The sequence below is a fragment of the Triticum aestivum genome, chromosome 3B (genome assembly GCF_018294505.1).
Source record: "Triticum aestivum cultivar Chinese Spring chromosome 3B, IWGSC CS RefSeq v2.1, whole genome shotgun sequence".
Lineage (NCBI taxonomy): Eukaryota > Viridiplantae > Streptophyta > Magnoliopsida > Poales > Poaceae > Triticum > Triticum aestivum.
Genome location: NC_057801.1, coordinates 840,990,874 through 841,006,807, shown reverse-complemented (window position 1 = coordinate 841,006,807; position 15,934 = coordinate 840,990,874). Strand labels below are relative to the sequence as shown.

The window sequence follows — 15,934 nt, the reverse complement described above, 5'->3', positions numbered from 1 at the left end:
ACGGATTTAGTTCTTCTTTTCTGAACACGATATAGACGCAGATGATCATGGACTCGTACATACACTCACTTTTATGAACATCTTGAGATTTACGAAGTCATCATAGACATCTCGTAGTTAACGGGAAGACTCTCCTACTGAACGAACATTGCCGAAAAGTCTGAAATAATAAATTGAGAAAAATGTGAGCTTACTGTCCCGTAGTCATCTAACCACAGGTTGGTTCGTGCCGCCCCCATAATTACGCAGTATGCTGGTGACGGTGACGTGAACGGCCGAGAGAGAGATTCCAAGCCAGCCGTAGGGCCGGGACGCGCCAGCCAACGACAAACCAGCTTCGAATTGACGGCCGATATTTCTCCGAGGACACCCCACACGTAGTAGGTCGGCAGAAAGCGCAGCCAATCGGCCATGCACAGCTGACTGAATCATTAGTGGGTGGTACGCTTTCCCTTTGCCGGCGCATAATAAAAGGAGAGGAGTTTCTTTCGCTTATTCTGGAATCCAAACACCGAGCACCATCAATGGCGACGGCGTCACCCCGCCTCCTTCCGCTCGCGCTGCTGCTCCTCCTGCTCGCCGTGGCGCACGCCGGCACCCCACGGCTGGTCCTGGAGCCCACCCTTCGGCTGCCGTCGCAGCGCGCGGCGGCCGGGCAGGGGGACGATGGCTCCGTCGGGACCAGGTGGGCCGTCCTCGTCGCCGGCTCCAACGGCTACCAGAACTACCGCCACCAGGTGCGCACGCTCTATCATGGATTCTACTCTTTGCTCCTTGGCATCTCCTCCCGCCATCCTTCAACCTTTCTCTTCCTGTCGGTCAAGAGTATTCCTTCATGGGAAAGTAGTGGCTGAACCGCGGGGCGCTGCACCCGGCCGCTTGTCTATCCATGCTGTTCAACAGCTACCTAGGAGATGGATGAGCTACGGAGGGTTAGAGTTAGTACACCGTTTTGTCATGCTACTATGAAATACGCTCGTTAAGGTCACTGAATATGACTCGTGACGATTGTACGGTCGTATTTCGCCTACGTGGCACTCTGTTGTGGCACTCTGTTGACCGACCAAACGGTCCACATGTCAAACAATACTGCCCTCTCAGCTGGCAGCTCTCTCGCTAGTCTCAAATCATGCAGGCCCCGCCTGTCGGTGGGTAGAAGAAATAGATAAAAGGAGCTAAAGAAACGGGGATCATTTTGTTAATAAGTTATACAGAAATGGCCAAGTGTTCAAACATTGTCATTACGGGTTAACCATTGAATGGAAGGAAGGTGTGCCCAAGTCCCAAATAATCGTGTTTTTTAACAACAATCACGTACGTACAATTGGCACAAATTACATGGCTGGAGAATCAGTCCGCCATGTGTCGGTGCTTTCTCTGACATCAGTACTGTGCGCCCATGAGCCAAATAAGAGTGCGGGCCTCGATTACTGTTCACATAGGCCCAGGGGCCGTGGACCCTCTTGGGGACCAAACAAGGCCGTGGCCCGTCCTTTTTTCTGGACTTTCTTTGAGAATTTGATCCGGATTCGGCCCAATAACAAAGGATGCCCATTAAGTAAGCTATTGGCCCGCCCTTGGGCCATTCTTTGAGAATTTGATCTGGATTCGGCCCAATACCAAAAATGGCCCACTAAGTAAGCTATGCCCGTTCTTGGTTTTGTTTTATGCTCCGCCACTGCATAGACTTGCAGTCCCCAGCGACCTGGCACATATCTCAATGCGACCAGCACACAAACAAATGGTGTACATAGAAGGTACAATGCATGGCCATAAGAATATGTTGAAAAAAATGTTCCGTTTGGTGTTGCTGCACATTCCAGATTTTTTTTCCTCTTAGTTCGTTGGGTTGATGACAATGAAGTATTGTGTTTAATTTGTGGACCGAATCTTTGCACTTTGCAGGCAGATATTTGCCACGCCTACCAGATCTTGAAGAAGGGTGGTCTCAAGGATGAGAACATCATTGTCTTCATGTACGACGATATTGCGCACAACCGGGAGAACCCAAGGCCGGGCGTCATCATCAACCACCCCCAAGGTGGAGATGTCTATGCTGGGGTCCCTAAGGTAATCATGCATGGGTCTTCAAGGAAAACTTTCCATTAATTATTGGTTTTTTTGCGAGTGTCCAATAATTATTGTTGATGTAGTAAAAATCTAAGATTAATATGGATTACCTTAGTGGATGATACAAACTGATTGATAGTTGCAGAAAAATGTGAATATGATATTCTAGAAATTACACGAACAAAAATTTCAATGGCAGTTTGTACCTCGTTCAAAATCAATGAATGCCAAAATTTTGACCAATCTTTATGCCATTTTCCAATTGGTCTTGGATGTCAAATTTCCATGTGATAATGTCAACATCTTGATGGAATGAACCAATATATTCCAGTGATCATGTATCCCTATCCAGTATCAACAATTTTCCTGTCCGTTTGACTGAATCTCCACTGTAGGACTACACTGGGAAGGAGGTTAATGTCAAGAACTTGTTTGCTGTCCTGCTCGGTAATAAAACCGCTGTGAGTGGTGGGAGTGGCAAAGTCGTGGACAGTGGTCCTAATGATCACATTTTTGTGTTTTACAGTGACCATGGGGGTCCTGGGGTCATTGGTAAGTATTCAGAACATGCAATTATTGTATTGTCTTCTTTCGAGAACTTTAATATCTAAAACCAGTAAGATATTACATATACATGCATACATACATACAAATCTAGACATGCACAATTAACTTATTAGTGTCATGGTTTTCTGTCCTGGTAAAACTTTCAGGGATGCCTACCAATCCATACGTTTACGGTGACGACCTTGTAGATGTCTTGAAGAAAAAGCATGCTGCTGGAACCTACAAAAGCCTGGTACCCCATCGTCCTTTGTTTATTTTTGCTCGGCATGGTTTGCTGCTTGAAGCAATGGCTTGACTCTTATTTTGTAGGTATTTTACCTTGAAGCTTGTGAAGCCGGGAGCGTCTTCGAGGGGCTTCTGCCGAATGACATCGGTGTCTACGCGACCACCGCGTCGAACGCAGAGGAGAGCAGTTGGGGAACGTATTGCCCTGGCGAGTACCCCAGCCCTCCGCCGGAATACGACACCTGCTTGGGCGACCTGTACAGCATTTCTTGGATGGAAGACAGGTATCCCGCTTTGTTGTACCATGTTTTCCGTTCATTCACATGCTAAAATCATGGTTTGATACAATCAGTTCGAGCATACATGTGGCACTCATGTCAGTTAGCACTTTCCGGTACCGTACAGGTGTGTTGTTTCAAAATGGTTAACTAGTACATAACTAGTACGGCACTTATCAAACTGCACTAGAATGAAGTGTCACCTACATGTTCTCATGTTGGCTGCCATTGTAGTAATTGTAGCATTCACCATTTTATAGTTGAACCAGTCAAACCTTGGGTCATTTGTTTGAAACGAACTAGGTTTTTCGTTATGGTTCATAGTCGTGTCAAATAACGTGAAACTTTCGATGTTGACAGTGATGTGCACAACCTGAGAACTGAGTCTCTGAAGCAGCAATATGACTTGGTAAGTGCCTTAAACTCCAATTTATTTATTTTAGCTTATTAATCTTGGAGGAGTTATTTCCTAACATAACTAGTTAATGGTTGAGCAGGTCAAGAAGAGAACAGCAGCTCAGAACTCATACAGCTATGGTTCCCATGTGATGCAATACGGTTCTCTGGACCTGAACGCTCAACATCTCTTCTTGTACATTGGTTCAAATCCTGCTAACAATAACACTACATTGGTTGAAGATAACTCACTGCCGTCCTTCTCAAGAGCTGTTAATCAGAGGGATGCTGATCTTGTTTACTTCTGGCGCAGGGTACGGTTTATAATTATTTCATGACAAATATCTCAAGTTGATTGGTTGTCACGTCATCCCTAGATCATTGCCATGCTTTACCCACACAAATAGAATATGCATAAATAATCTCAGTACAAAAACGATGGATAACCTAACCGATTGATTTCTTTTCTTCTACATGTAGTACCGGAAATTGGCTGAGAGTTCCCCTGAGAAAAACGATGCCCGGAAGCAATTGCTTGAAATGATGAGTCATAGATCGCATATCGACAATAGCGTCGAGCTGATTGGAAACCTTTTGTTTGGTTCTGCCGATGGTCCAATGGTTCTAAAGACTGTTCGCCCAGACGGTGAGCCTCTTGTTGATGACTGGAGTTGTCTCAAGTCTACGGTAAGGCTCTATTTGACTTTGCTTGGTCATTTATCAACATCTCTTATCTTACTTATGCTTCTGTTGTCTATTGTTATTGCCTATTGGTTATGTGTTATTTCTTAATTGTCTGGAACTACTGGGACAAAATTCTGTAGATAAAATTGTTGTTATTAGTTGACTGTGACTGACAAATACTGTAGAATATATACTGATAGTACTGGAAGAATGGGATATATATATTCAGGACTAATATTGTCCTGAATATATCCCAATATTATTAAGGATCGATAATTCCTTGATTGAAACTTGGATGCTGTAACTAGTTTCTTTACTTCGACGTATTGCCAGCTCTCCCTTGACTGTATATATACATACAGGTGTCATATGGCATAAAATTAATGCAGTTACAGGATGTATATAATTTCTTCTGCCCCTGCTGTGCATGACTAATATTGTATCCTCCCTTTCTTCAGGTGCGTGCTTTTGAATCACAATGTGGCTCGCTGGCGCAGTATGGAATGAAGCACATGCGGTTCTTTGCAAACATCTGCAATGCCGGCATTCTTCCTGAAGCGATGGTGAAGGTGACCGCTCAGGCATGCACCAGCATCCCAACAAACCCCTGGAGTGCCACACACAGAGGTTTTAGTGCTTAAACCATAGGTGAAGCGACTTAGTCACTATTTCAGCTATTGTACCATATACAATAGTAGAAAGGTGATTTACTGTGATTGAACGAGGGTTAGGACGTAGTGCTTGAACAAGCCTTAGATGTAGATGAATAAGAATTATGCCCTTATTTACGCTATTCCACGACACCAGATTACCTTCTTTGTGCCCAACTTATAATGTACATACACCATAGTAGAAAGGTGATTTACTGTGATTGTTGTACATACTCTCTTTCTCTCTTCTTTTTTGCGAAAGGATTGTTTGTTGTACATACTCGTAATAGTTTGTGATCAGATGTGTAGCTCGCAATTCCATATATGAAGAATGCGAACGCTGCTATTTCTACGTAGACTGAGTTATCTCATACCATGAGCTATTATTTTCCCATCCATTTGAAACCCTGCAGCTACTAGGGACCAAACCATCAATTATCCAGTTCCGACAGGCTTCGGGGATAAGTGGACAACACAACTCGAGGGCATCGGTTGATGACAATAACCTTAACTCATGAACTTCATTCCTTCCGATGGCGGTCAACTTCTTCTGGTGTATTCTCAATGCAATATATTTGTGAGTCCTGCTTTGGTACAACCCCCCCTCCTAAACCGTATAAAGGGTAATATAAACCTTTCACTCGTCGTACCCATTTTGTATGTATGGTGTGTTGACCGCCGTATACGTACGTCCTAGAAGCCCCCAACTCTGTGCTAAACTAATGCGTCATGGTTGATTGGTACCGGCGCTTCGGAGTCTAGGAGCTAAGTGGGAGATTTTTGGCGGGCGTCTTGGTCGCGAGGCTTCTTCGTTTTTGTCGATCCGCCATCGTTGGCATTTGTTTCTTTTTTTCTCTTTCAGTTCTTTTTGGGCGTATCTGTGCTGCTTCCGCCCCAGTACCTATCGTTGATTCTATCGGTTGGTTGCTTTGTAATACAAAGCGCGGGGAAACCCCTTTTCGTAACCAATGCGTCCTGGGCAGTAGGAGTACCGGACGCAACACGTAGCAGTAGGAGTAGGCGACCGGGTGCCATTTAAATTGGACCCCAATAAGGCGCCGACGTTCGGTCTGGGGTTCTGCCAGACCGAATGATTCGTTCGGGACGACAAGCGGCCAGCCCGAACACCTCACCACAGGCCTTTTTTTCGTTGAATAAAAAAATTAAAATTAAAGCCCGGTTTGCGCAAAAACTATTATGACTAACAAAGCCCAGTTTTTGCTATGAATAATAAAGGTCAGATTTTGCCACACTCTAAAAAATGAAATGGTCCAAAAATTATTTGTCGTGATAGATAGAAAATAAAGAACAAGGTACTACTAAAGAAATCACTATGGGTTGAAGCCAAAAATTTGCCATGGTCAAAAAAATATATCTTTTTTCCGCAAATGGCAAAAAAGAAAAAGTTCATGGCAGTTTTGCATCTCTACCATGATGGCAAGAATTAATTTTGCCATGTATGCTAAATAAAAATAGCCATGGCAATAAAACGGTTAATTTTTCCATGGTAAAATTTTCCATCTACTTACAAGTAAAGTTGCCATGGCATTAAGGTAAAAAATTTCCATGACAACTTAAAACTAAATTTTTTGTCATGACAAAAAAGTGTACAATTTGCCATGTATGTTCAGGTAAATTTGCCATGTAACCACAAGTAAAGTTGCCATGGCAACTTAAAAGTAAATTTTTTTACATGGAAAAAAAGAATAACATTTTCCATTTTTGTAATAGTAAATTTGCCAAGTGTTTAAAGGTAAAATTGCCATGGCAATGAAGCTAAAAATTTGCCATGGCGAAAAAATTAAAAGTTGACATGGCAAAGTAGAAAGTTAAATTTGCTATGCTCCATGAATTTTCCTTTATTTTGGCATGGCAAATAAAAGCTAAAAAATTTCCATGAAGAAATAAAGGTAAATTTGACAGGGCAAAAAAGTGTAAATAATTGCATGGCAATAAAAGGAAAAATTTGCCATGAATGTTAAAGTAAAATTCCCATGGCAAAATGAACGGGAAATTTTACCATGTCGTGATAAAGGAAAATTTGCCATGCTGTAAAACAAGAAGAAAAGATTTTCCATGCAAAAATTGACATGGCAGTTTGCTCGCGGCAAAAAAACGTGTTGAAAATTGCGATGGCAATTTTTTAGATTGTGAACTTGGGTGAAAATTGCCATCATGGAAAACAGAAAATCATCACTATGCACATGGCCAAAAAATCCGTGAATGTGCCATCGCAAAAAAAGAAGACTATATTGCCATGGCAATTTACGGAATGTAAAAAAGTCTATATTTGCCATGTTTCTACACAAAACTGACCCAAAAATGCAATGTTCTAGTGGGAGCTAGCTGAAAAAAGTATCTACAGATTAACTCGAGAGCAGTAACAACTTGGGGGGGGGGGGGGGGGGGGGGGGAGAGAGATTGACCTTTGGTGGGGAGATATGGCTAAACAATTTATTATTGCTATCATGGCAAATTTGTTCCACAAACCATGCCAAATGTAGTTTATTTATCATCGCAAAATTATTTATTTGACCAGGTCAAGAAAACAACAAACTAGTAAGTCACCTGGTGCTAGAGCGCTTGTTTATGATGACTAGGACTGATGGCTTTAAGAAGTCAATCGCAGAACCACAATTAGTGACCTAATTCACAATCGAATCAAGAACAGAACTCCAGAAAAAAATTGAATTTTCCCACGCAATGCTGCACGGGCAGTCCATGTGCAGAATAATATGACTGCACTATCTCAAATAAATCCTTAAAAAGACAAAGTGCATCGAACTCATAAAAAAATAGACCGTACAACTAACTGAACCGAACTGATCATCCCACGTATGTGAATTGAGATACATTTTTTCAGAACAAAGAAACAACGGTCACCTGATTTGCCTTTGTCGAGGAACCCGCAGAGATCCGATGCCCTTGCAAATCACAAGCACCATCACACTAACAAGGAAATCGGAATAAAACGCAGGGGGGGGGGGGTGATCGGGAGGCAGTCGAGGCCGTTGCGCTGGAACCGGGGGATGGCCTCGTAGGCGGCGCTACCATGTGTAGTAATGAAAGTTGCCATGGCAAAAATCTATTTGAATTGCCATGTTATGAAAATATAATGTGTAAGTGAATTTCCATCGAACCTACATATGAATTTGGCAGGTTATGAATGAATTTCATGAATTTCCCACAAAATAATGCATAATTGCCATGTACATCGTTCACTGTATGAAAAAACTGATGGCAACTTTTATTTTATGTATGTACCAGTAGGAAAGTATTTTGCCATGGCAACTTTCATGACCATACATACAATTACAGCATCAATTTTTTTGTCATGGCAACAAAAAATGATGGTAACTTAATATGTTTACCACTCTAAATTTTGTCCCTAATATGAAGTAGCCATGTTATCTGAATATAAATTGCCATGTGCTATCTAAAGACAGAAAATCAAAATTCAAAAGTACAGTGAAAAAGAAGGGATCCAGAGATAGCACACGGGGGAGGGGGGGTGCTTCGCGAGTGAGCCTGCCGAGTAGGGAGGCGGCGGTGAGACAGAGGAAGACGCGTCGGGAGCCAGCCTGGCCCCGGGCGACGCGGCGGAAGGCGTGTGTGAGGTCGGCGAGGCCGGAATGGATCAGCCTCACCACAGGCCAGCAACAGCTTTGCTCAGGTCGGCACGACCTCGCCCACCCAGCCTCGCGCAGGGCGCCGCCGCTTAGACCGGCGCGAAGCTCTTCTCCCCGGACGTGGGCCGGCGATGGCGCACGGGAGATGTGTGGATCAGCCTCACCGCTGGTAAATAGCAGCTTTGCTCAGGTGGGCGCTACCTCGTCCGCCGGGCATCGCGGCAGAGCGCCGCCGATTGGGCCGGCGCGAAGCTCACCTCCCCGGACGTGGACCGGCGATGGCGCACGGGAGATCTGTTCGCGGTGGAGGATTGGGGAGGCGCCAGAGATCCGTCGACGATGCAGAGGGCCAACGACCATGGCTTCCTTGGCTCGGGAGCTCGAGGGGAGCTCCGGCGAGCGGCTATGCCTCGCTATTGGGGTTGAGGAGGCGTGGTGCGGGTGAGGTAGGATGAATGGACAAGGAAGAGGAAGAGAGTGCGGCATGGAGAAAAAGCGTTTGTGGTGACCCATCCTGATGGATGACACGTGACATTCACAAATCACAAAGCATCTATCCCACCCTTCACCTGAAATCAGGGGGGGGGGAGATTAGATGCTTTGTGATTTGTGAATGCCACATGTCATCCATCAGGGCGGGTCTCACCTGGTTTATATAAGACCTGGTCTCATATAATTTTTTTTCCGTCTTCATCCCGAACCACTATGATTTGCTGACCTGTCCCCTCTGCATCTGTAAGATTCACGCCCCTCGATCCAACGACGAGAAATGCGTTCGGGAAGAGAGCACCGAACATGGCATGTTCGGCAGTTATCGTTTCCGTTTAAATTACGCAGTACGCTGGTGACCGTGACGTGAACGGGCGAGAGAGATTCCAAGCCAGCCGTAGGGCCGGACGTGCCAGCTGACAAACAAACCAAATGTTGGCACGCTCCGTGGATCTTCGAATTGACGGCTGATATTTCTTCGAGGAGAAGAAGACGCCCCACACGTAGACGTGGTAGGTCGGGAAAAATTGCATGTTGGAGCTTCTTTTGATCATGTTGGAGCATTGTGTGCGTCAACACATTTGCGACTCTCATGCGTGTATAGTCTATGGTTTGTGACGATGCTTCTCATGGTTAATTAGTTACTATACTATAATTTTGTTGTAATGTATCATGTAATTAAGACCTCAACACCGAAATGTTCTTATCTGGCGAACTGAGCATAATGTAAGATTGGGAAGTGTTCTACTCCTTTTTTTAGAGAAAAGGCATCAACCAAGCCCGAGATGGGGCTCGAGCCTAGCCCGGCTTTGAATTAACAAAACCATCAACCGGCTAGGATTACAGATCACAAGAACCAAAGAAAGAAAAACAACACGGTAAGATACATAGACGCTGGTAAGCAGCTAACTAGCCTCAAAGCTACAAGCTAGAAGATAAAACAGATAAGCACACAGCTGCAGACATCGAGGCCCTCCTCTGAGAGCGAAGCACCAGGGAGCTAGGACCAAGATGACACTGAGGAGAAGGAGATGAACGGCATCACCACGGAGTGTGGTCACCAAACAACTATGGACCCAGGCACGGCACAGCCATCCAATTCCATCTGCGAAGAAGGCCACAACCTCCTCGCCTGGCTCGAAAGGCGCCGAACCGTCGGAAGATAGAATGTTCCACCTAGAACTAGAATGGATGCCGCCGGAGGATGGCCACATAGAGAGGATCCCCGCACTCCCGACGAGCCGCCAAAGCTTCCCTCAAGCAGAATGGCCCCTGGCCCGGCCGCAGAGGAGGGATAGCACCAAGCTTGGACGAAGAGGACACACCACTGACGACGACGAATGCACCCCAACAGCGCACAACAACCAAACAGCTCCCAAAGGCGGCGCCTTCAAGAAGGAGAACGACGCGGGAGCGCCGCCGCCGCCCACCGAGGTTAGGGCTTTCACCCGGGAGGCTAGAGGAAGGTGGGTGGAGGGAGTCAGACCTGACAAACGCCTCCAAGGAGGAAGAACGGTGCCCTCGGGCGCCGCCGCCGTCACGGCCAGCCATGGCCGGCCATGGATTTCTCCTGGTCTGGCTCCACACCACCAACCCACCCGCCACACAGAGACCGAAGATCGAGGAAGAACGCCGACCCAGTCCCAGAGGGGAGGGATCGCACCACGTCGGAGAAAGCAGGGGACGCCAGATCTAGTGCCGCCGGACGCTAGGACCGCGTGAGGTCCACGCCCAACGGATCCCCACCGCCCTCGCGGCCAGGGACACCACCACCACGCCCGCGCCACCGCTCGCCGCAGAGCCGGTGGCGCCACTCCAGCCGAGGCCGCTGCCCCAGATCTCGTGGCTCCCTACGAAAAGCAGAGCAGCAGATGCCCTGCCGCCACCTTCCTCGGCGGCGCCCCGGGCTTGCCCGGCGGTGGCCTCAGGCGGCGGTGAGGGGTGGGAGACGGGAAGGGGGGGACTCCGCGGGGATCTAGGGTTTCGCCCCCGAGACGCCCTGGACGGGCGGCACGGGGGTCGGGGGGTAAAAGACCACCACCCCGGTTTTGACGAAACGTTCTACTCCTCGATGAGGAGTCGCGTTGGTTTATATTGACCGAGGCAAAACAGCCCTGCCTTTGCTTACAAGAAGAGGAAACCGATCGCTAGTCATTGACAGGATTCGGTTGTTACAAGGTGACCTAAACAGGTATGGGGGGGAGAGAGATAGAACATGGTTGAGATTACATTGTAGAGATAAACACAAATTCTAACACCTTCCCTTAATCTCAGTATCCTATGTTTAGTTTCCTCTTGAACTCTTCAAATGGTTTTGCTGGAAGTGCCTTAGTGAATCCATCCACTACTTGGTCTTTAGAAGGAATGAACCGTATCTCAATTTTCTTTGCTGCAACCCTTTCACGTACGAAGTGAAAATCAATCTATATATGCTTGGTTCTTGCATGGAACACTAGATTTGCAGACAAATATGTTGCTCCCAAGTTATCACACCATAAACATGAGATGTGGTTCTGCCTAACTCCCATTTCATCTAGTTGTGACTCAATCCAGATAATTTCTGCAGTAGCATTAGCCAAAGATTTATACTCAGCCTCTGTACTTGACCTTGACACAGTGGCCTATTTCCTAGGACTCCAAGAAACAAGATTAGGACCAAAGAATACTGCAAAGCCTCTAGTTGATTTTCTATCATCACTGCAACCTGCCTAATCAGCGTCAGAGAATGCACTCACAAGAGGAAAATTGGACCGTCTAAAATGAAGTCATATTCCCATAGTATGTTTAGCATATCTTACAATTCTCTTGACAGTTGTCCAATATGCAGTAGTGCGTGCATGTAGATATTGACAAACCTTGTTAACAGCAAATGAGATATCTAGGTGAGTAAGAGTCAAGTACTGTAATCCTCCCATGGTACTTCTATACTTTGTACTATCTTCCTCCTGAAGTGGCTCTCCTTCATATGCTGAGAGTTTCTCTGAGGAGGACAAAGGTGTAGGTACAGGCTTGCAATTTTTCATCCCCATGCGAGATAGAAGCTCAGTGACCTATTTCTCTTGGTTTAATACTATGCCATCTTGAGTCTTCTTGACTTCAATGCCTAGGAAGAAGTGCAAATCACCTAAATCTTTCAAGGCAAACTCTGAGCCCAAATCATGCAGAAGAGCATTAGTAGCACTTTGTGATGAACTTGCAACTACGATGTCATCAACATATGTGAGTACGAAGATAACTATTTTTGCCTTGTTATAAATGAACGGAGATGTATCAGCTTTGGAAGCAATGAAGCTAAGACATTTTAATTGCAAACTCAACCTGGAGTACCATCCTCTAGGTGCTTATTTCAAGCCATAGAGTGCTTTGTCAAGCTTGCACACATAATGTGGAGTTTTCTTACTCTCATACCCTGGTGGCTGCCTCATGAAGATCTCCTCTGCCAGAACACCATGTAAAAACGCATTATGTACATCTAGTTGTCTTAAGCACCATCCCCTGATACAACAATAGCTAGCACAAGTCTTATAGTCGCAACTTTTACAACAGGACTAAAGGTATCCTCATAGTCTATAGCATAATGTTGTTTAAAGCCCTTTGCAACTAGACGTGCCTTATATCTATCAATGGAGCCATCTGCTTTCTTTTTAATTCTATACACCCACTTGCAATCAATAATATTTTTACCTCTTTGATGAGGCACAAGATGCCAAGTCTTGTTCCTCACTAGTGCAGAGTATTCCTCATCCATTGCTTTCTTCCACCTAGGAACACCAAGTGCATCATTCAATATTGTTGGTTCCCTTGAAATACATAGCATGCCATATAGTATAGTACCATCTGTTCTTATTTTTGAATTATGTATAACTTTTCGTAACCTGGTCATAGCTCGCGAGAGAACTATTTGTTGCATAGGACTCGTAGGCGCAGAAGATCCACCTGATGATGTTGCATGTGTTGGCGCAGGAGATCCGCCCGACGCTGGCGCAGGAGATCTCGTGGAACTCGGTGTGGCCCCCCTTTCACTGGACGCCTTGGAAGCCGCAGGACTCACGGGCACAGATGATCCGCTGCCCACCCGCGGATGCATGCACGCAGGACACGAGGAGGGGCCGACCATGCAGCGTGTCCCGCTGTCGGGTGACGGGTCAGCGCGGGAGTGGCCCTCCCAGGAACATGGGCCGTTGCCGCCTGGAACGAGATCCGAGAAGGATTTTCTTGTGCGATCCGAGAGTTGAAGGCGTGCAGGGGTAGTAGGCGCCGCCAAATCATCTTCATGATCTGCGCCAGGTTCGTCTTCTTCTAGAGAATGCAATATCACATCATTTTGAGCTATATTTTCATGGTTTTGACCATTTTGAGCTCCATTTTCTCCAAGAACCTGCACAGGCATAAGAGTAGAACTCGGACTAGCAGAATTATCATCATACTGGTTAGTACAATTGTCTCCCCCGTGATCAAAGTTTTGTAGATTTGGTGGAAGAAGGAGAATTTCCTTGCGAAGGAGAGCATCACCATTGGGATGAAGAGATGCAAAAGGAAACATGGATTCATCAAAGACAACATCTCTGGATATGTAGACCCTACCAGTGAGAACATCTAGACATTTTACCCCTCTGTGCATAGAGCTATAGCATAAGAAAACACATTTTTTTTGAACGAAATGCGAGTTTGCATGTGTTGTAGGGTCTAAGATTTGGCCAACATGCACAATCAAAAATACGGGGAGATGTGTAGTTGGGTGTGACACCAAGAAGTCGTGTGATGGGTGTTTCAAGTTTGATGACTTTGCTTGGAAGCAAGTTAATAAGATATGCAGCAGTTAAGAAGGCTTCATCCCAGAATTTGAGTGGCATGGGTGTATTTGCTAGCAATGCTAGTCCTACATCAACAATGTGACGGTGCTTTCTTTCAGCAGATTCATTTTGTTGGTGAGCATAATGGCAAGAGACATGATGCGAGATGCCAAGTTTTTTAGAGAAAGAGTTTAGCTTCTCATACTCACCACCCCAGTCGGTTTGCATGGCAATAATTTTAGAGTCCAGTTTGCGTTTAACAAGATTTTGAAAATTGATGAAAACTTAGAAAACATAAAATCGCTTCTTTAACAAGTAAATCCAAGTAAATTTACTATAATCATCAATGAATCTTACATAATAGAATCTACCAACTGAAGTAGGGGCTGGCCCCCATACATCTGAAAATATGAGTTGCAATGGAGCGGTGGATACACTGGTAGAAATAGGGTAAGGTAATTGATGAATTTTTTCATGTTGACACGGATCGCAAACTGACTCAACACTAGACTCATATGAGAGTTTATTCTTACTAAGAACGTATCTAACAATAACTTAAGATGGGTGACCCAAGCGACTATGCCACTTTGCTGAAGATGACTTAGTGACGACATATGCTTGTTTATTGGATCATGATGATGATGATGATGATGATATGAGTGCGTAGAGACCTCGCACGCACCGTCCTCTAAGAATGATTCTCCTCGTGGCCAAGTCCTTAACCAAGAAAAAATATGGATATAATTCTATAAGAACATTGTTATCAAGAGTGAATTGGTGAACGGGAAGAAGATTTTCCGATGCTTCAGGAACATGCAAGATATTTTTCAAGTGCAATTTTTTACCGGATTATTAACAGTTGAACTACCAATATGTGTAATTTCCATACCAGAACCACTCGCCGTGTGAACTTAGTCGCCTCAATTGTACTTCTCCTGCATTGTCAATTTGTCAAGTTCTCCTATAGTGTGATTTGTGGCTCCAGTATCGGCATACCAGTTGGTATCTACGCCATAGGTGGCAGCATGTGCCCCCTTTTGTTCTTGATCATTCAATTCATAACACCACCAGCAAGAACGTGCACCTCCTGGATGATGCTTGTAGCAGATCTGACATTCAGGATAATCATGTTGCTGGTCACGTGTTTGCTGTTGCTGCTGCTGTCGGGGGCGCCCTCTGTAGCTGTTGCCGCCTCCATTGGTAGGAGAGGGCTGTCGGTCGCCACGGCCGCGCCCACTTCTACCTCGCCCACGGTAAGGTTTCTCAGGAGCTTGACCACGGCCTCTATAGGTCACATTTGCAGAAGTGTGGAAGCCTCCTGAATAAGAATCGCCAAGCATCTCCATCCTCTGGTCGAAAGTAGAGATTTGGGCGAAGAGGTCATCCGTCGTGATGTGGTTCTTGACAGCGCCAACTGCCGCAAGTTCGGAATTGTAGTCACGATCTAGCCCTCGAGGATGTAGTCCACCATCTCCGGATCTGACACCGAACGACCAGCATCTGCTAGCTCATTTCCAAGGCCTTTCATCTTCGCCATGTAGGCAGTGCTCGACATGCTGCCCTTGTTGGTGTTGGTGATTGCAATCCTCAGGTTTGTGATCTAAGACTGCGACTGGGAGGCGAAGAGGGTTGTCACCATTGTCCACAGCTCGACGGTGGACCCCTTCCCAACAACATGTGCAAGAATTTCTGGTGACATGGAATAAGTATGACAAAACCTGCTGGTCTTTGGCGATCCAAGGTCCATATAGGGGATTCGGCGCCGTGGCAGTGGTTTCATCTGCCCGTGCGATCTCCACGGTCTTGGGTGGAGCGGCATTGGTGTTGTCCAAGAGCCCAATCACCTGTGCACCTCGCAGGACTGGGAGAACCTGCATCTTGCAGAGGATGTAGTTTCCCCTTGCAAGCTTCTCGGATGGTGGCGCACCAAAGTTGAGGGCGACAACCGTAGACAAAGACATGGAGGCGATGTTGATGTGGTTTTAGGGTTTTGTTTTTGTGGCTAGATGTGTAGGGAAGAGGTAGCTCTGATTACCATGTAAGATTGGGAAGCGTTCCTACTCCTCAATGAGGAGCCGCATTGGTTTATATTGATCGAGGCAAAACAGCCCGGTCGTGGCTTACAAGAAGAGAAAACCGATCGCTAGTCATTG

The 15,934-nt window shown here is 45.8% G+C and overlaps 1 protein-coding gene across 1 annotated transcript; it reads left to right on the top strand.

Moving 5' to 3' along the window:
* The first annotated feature begins 407 nt into the window (after positions 1 to 407).
* Positions 408 to 5,099, top strand: LOC123072845 (vacuolar-processing enzyme). The gene is made up of 9 exons (XM_044496510.1): positions 408 to 737; positions 1,906 to 2,070; positions 2,466 to 2,622; positions 2,784 to 2,869; positions 2,947 to 3,146; positions 3,501 to 3,549; positions 3,638 to 3,850; positions 4,017 to 4,223; positions 4,679 to 5,099. Exons 1-9 carry the CDS (start codon positions 525 to 527, stop codon positions 4,859 to 4,861), a joined length of 1,473 nt encoding a protein of 490 aa, XP_044352445.1. The 5' UTR covers positions 408 to 524; the 3' UTR covers positions 4,862 to 5,099.
* Positions 5,100 to 15,934: the final 10,835 nt, after the last annotated feature.

What these genes read in the sequence shown, in the direction of transcription:
- LOC123072845 (XM_044496510.1), top strand. Translation starts at nt 525, where the DNA reads ATGGCGACGGCGTCACCCCGCCTCCTTCCGCTCGCGCTGCTGCTCCTC. An exon ending in TGGGGGTCCTGGGGTCATTG is followed by an intron (nt 2,623 to 2,783) that starts GTAAGTATTCAG and finishes TAAAACTTTCAG; the next exon opens with GGATGCCTACCAATCCATAC. An exon ending in TTGTTTACTTCTGGCGCAGG is followed by an intron (nt 3,851 to 4,016) that starts GTACGGTTTATA and finishes TTCTACATGTAG; the next exon opens with TACCGGAAATTGGCTGAGAG.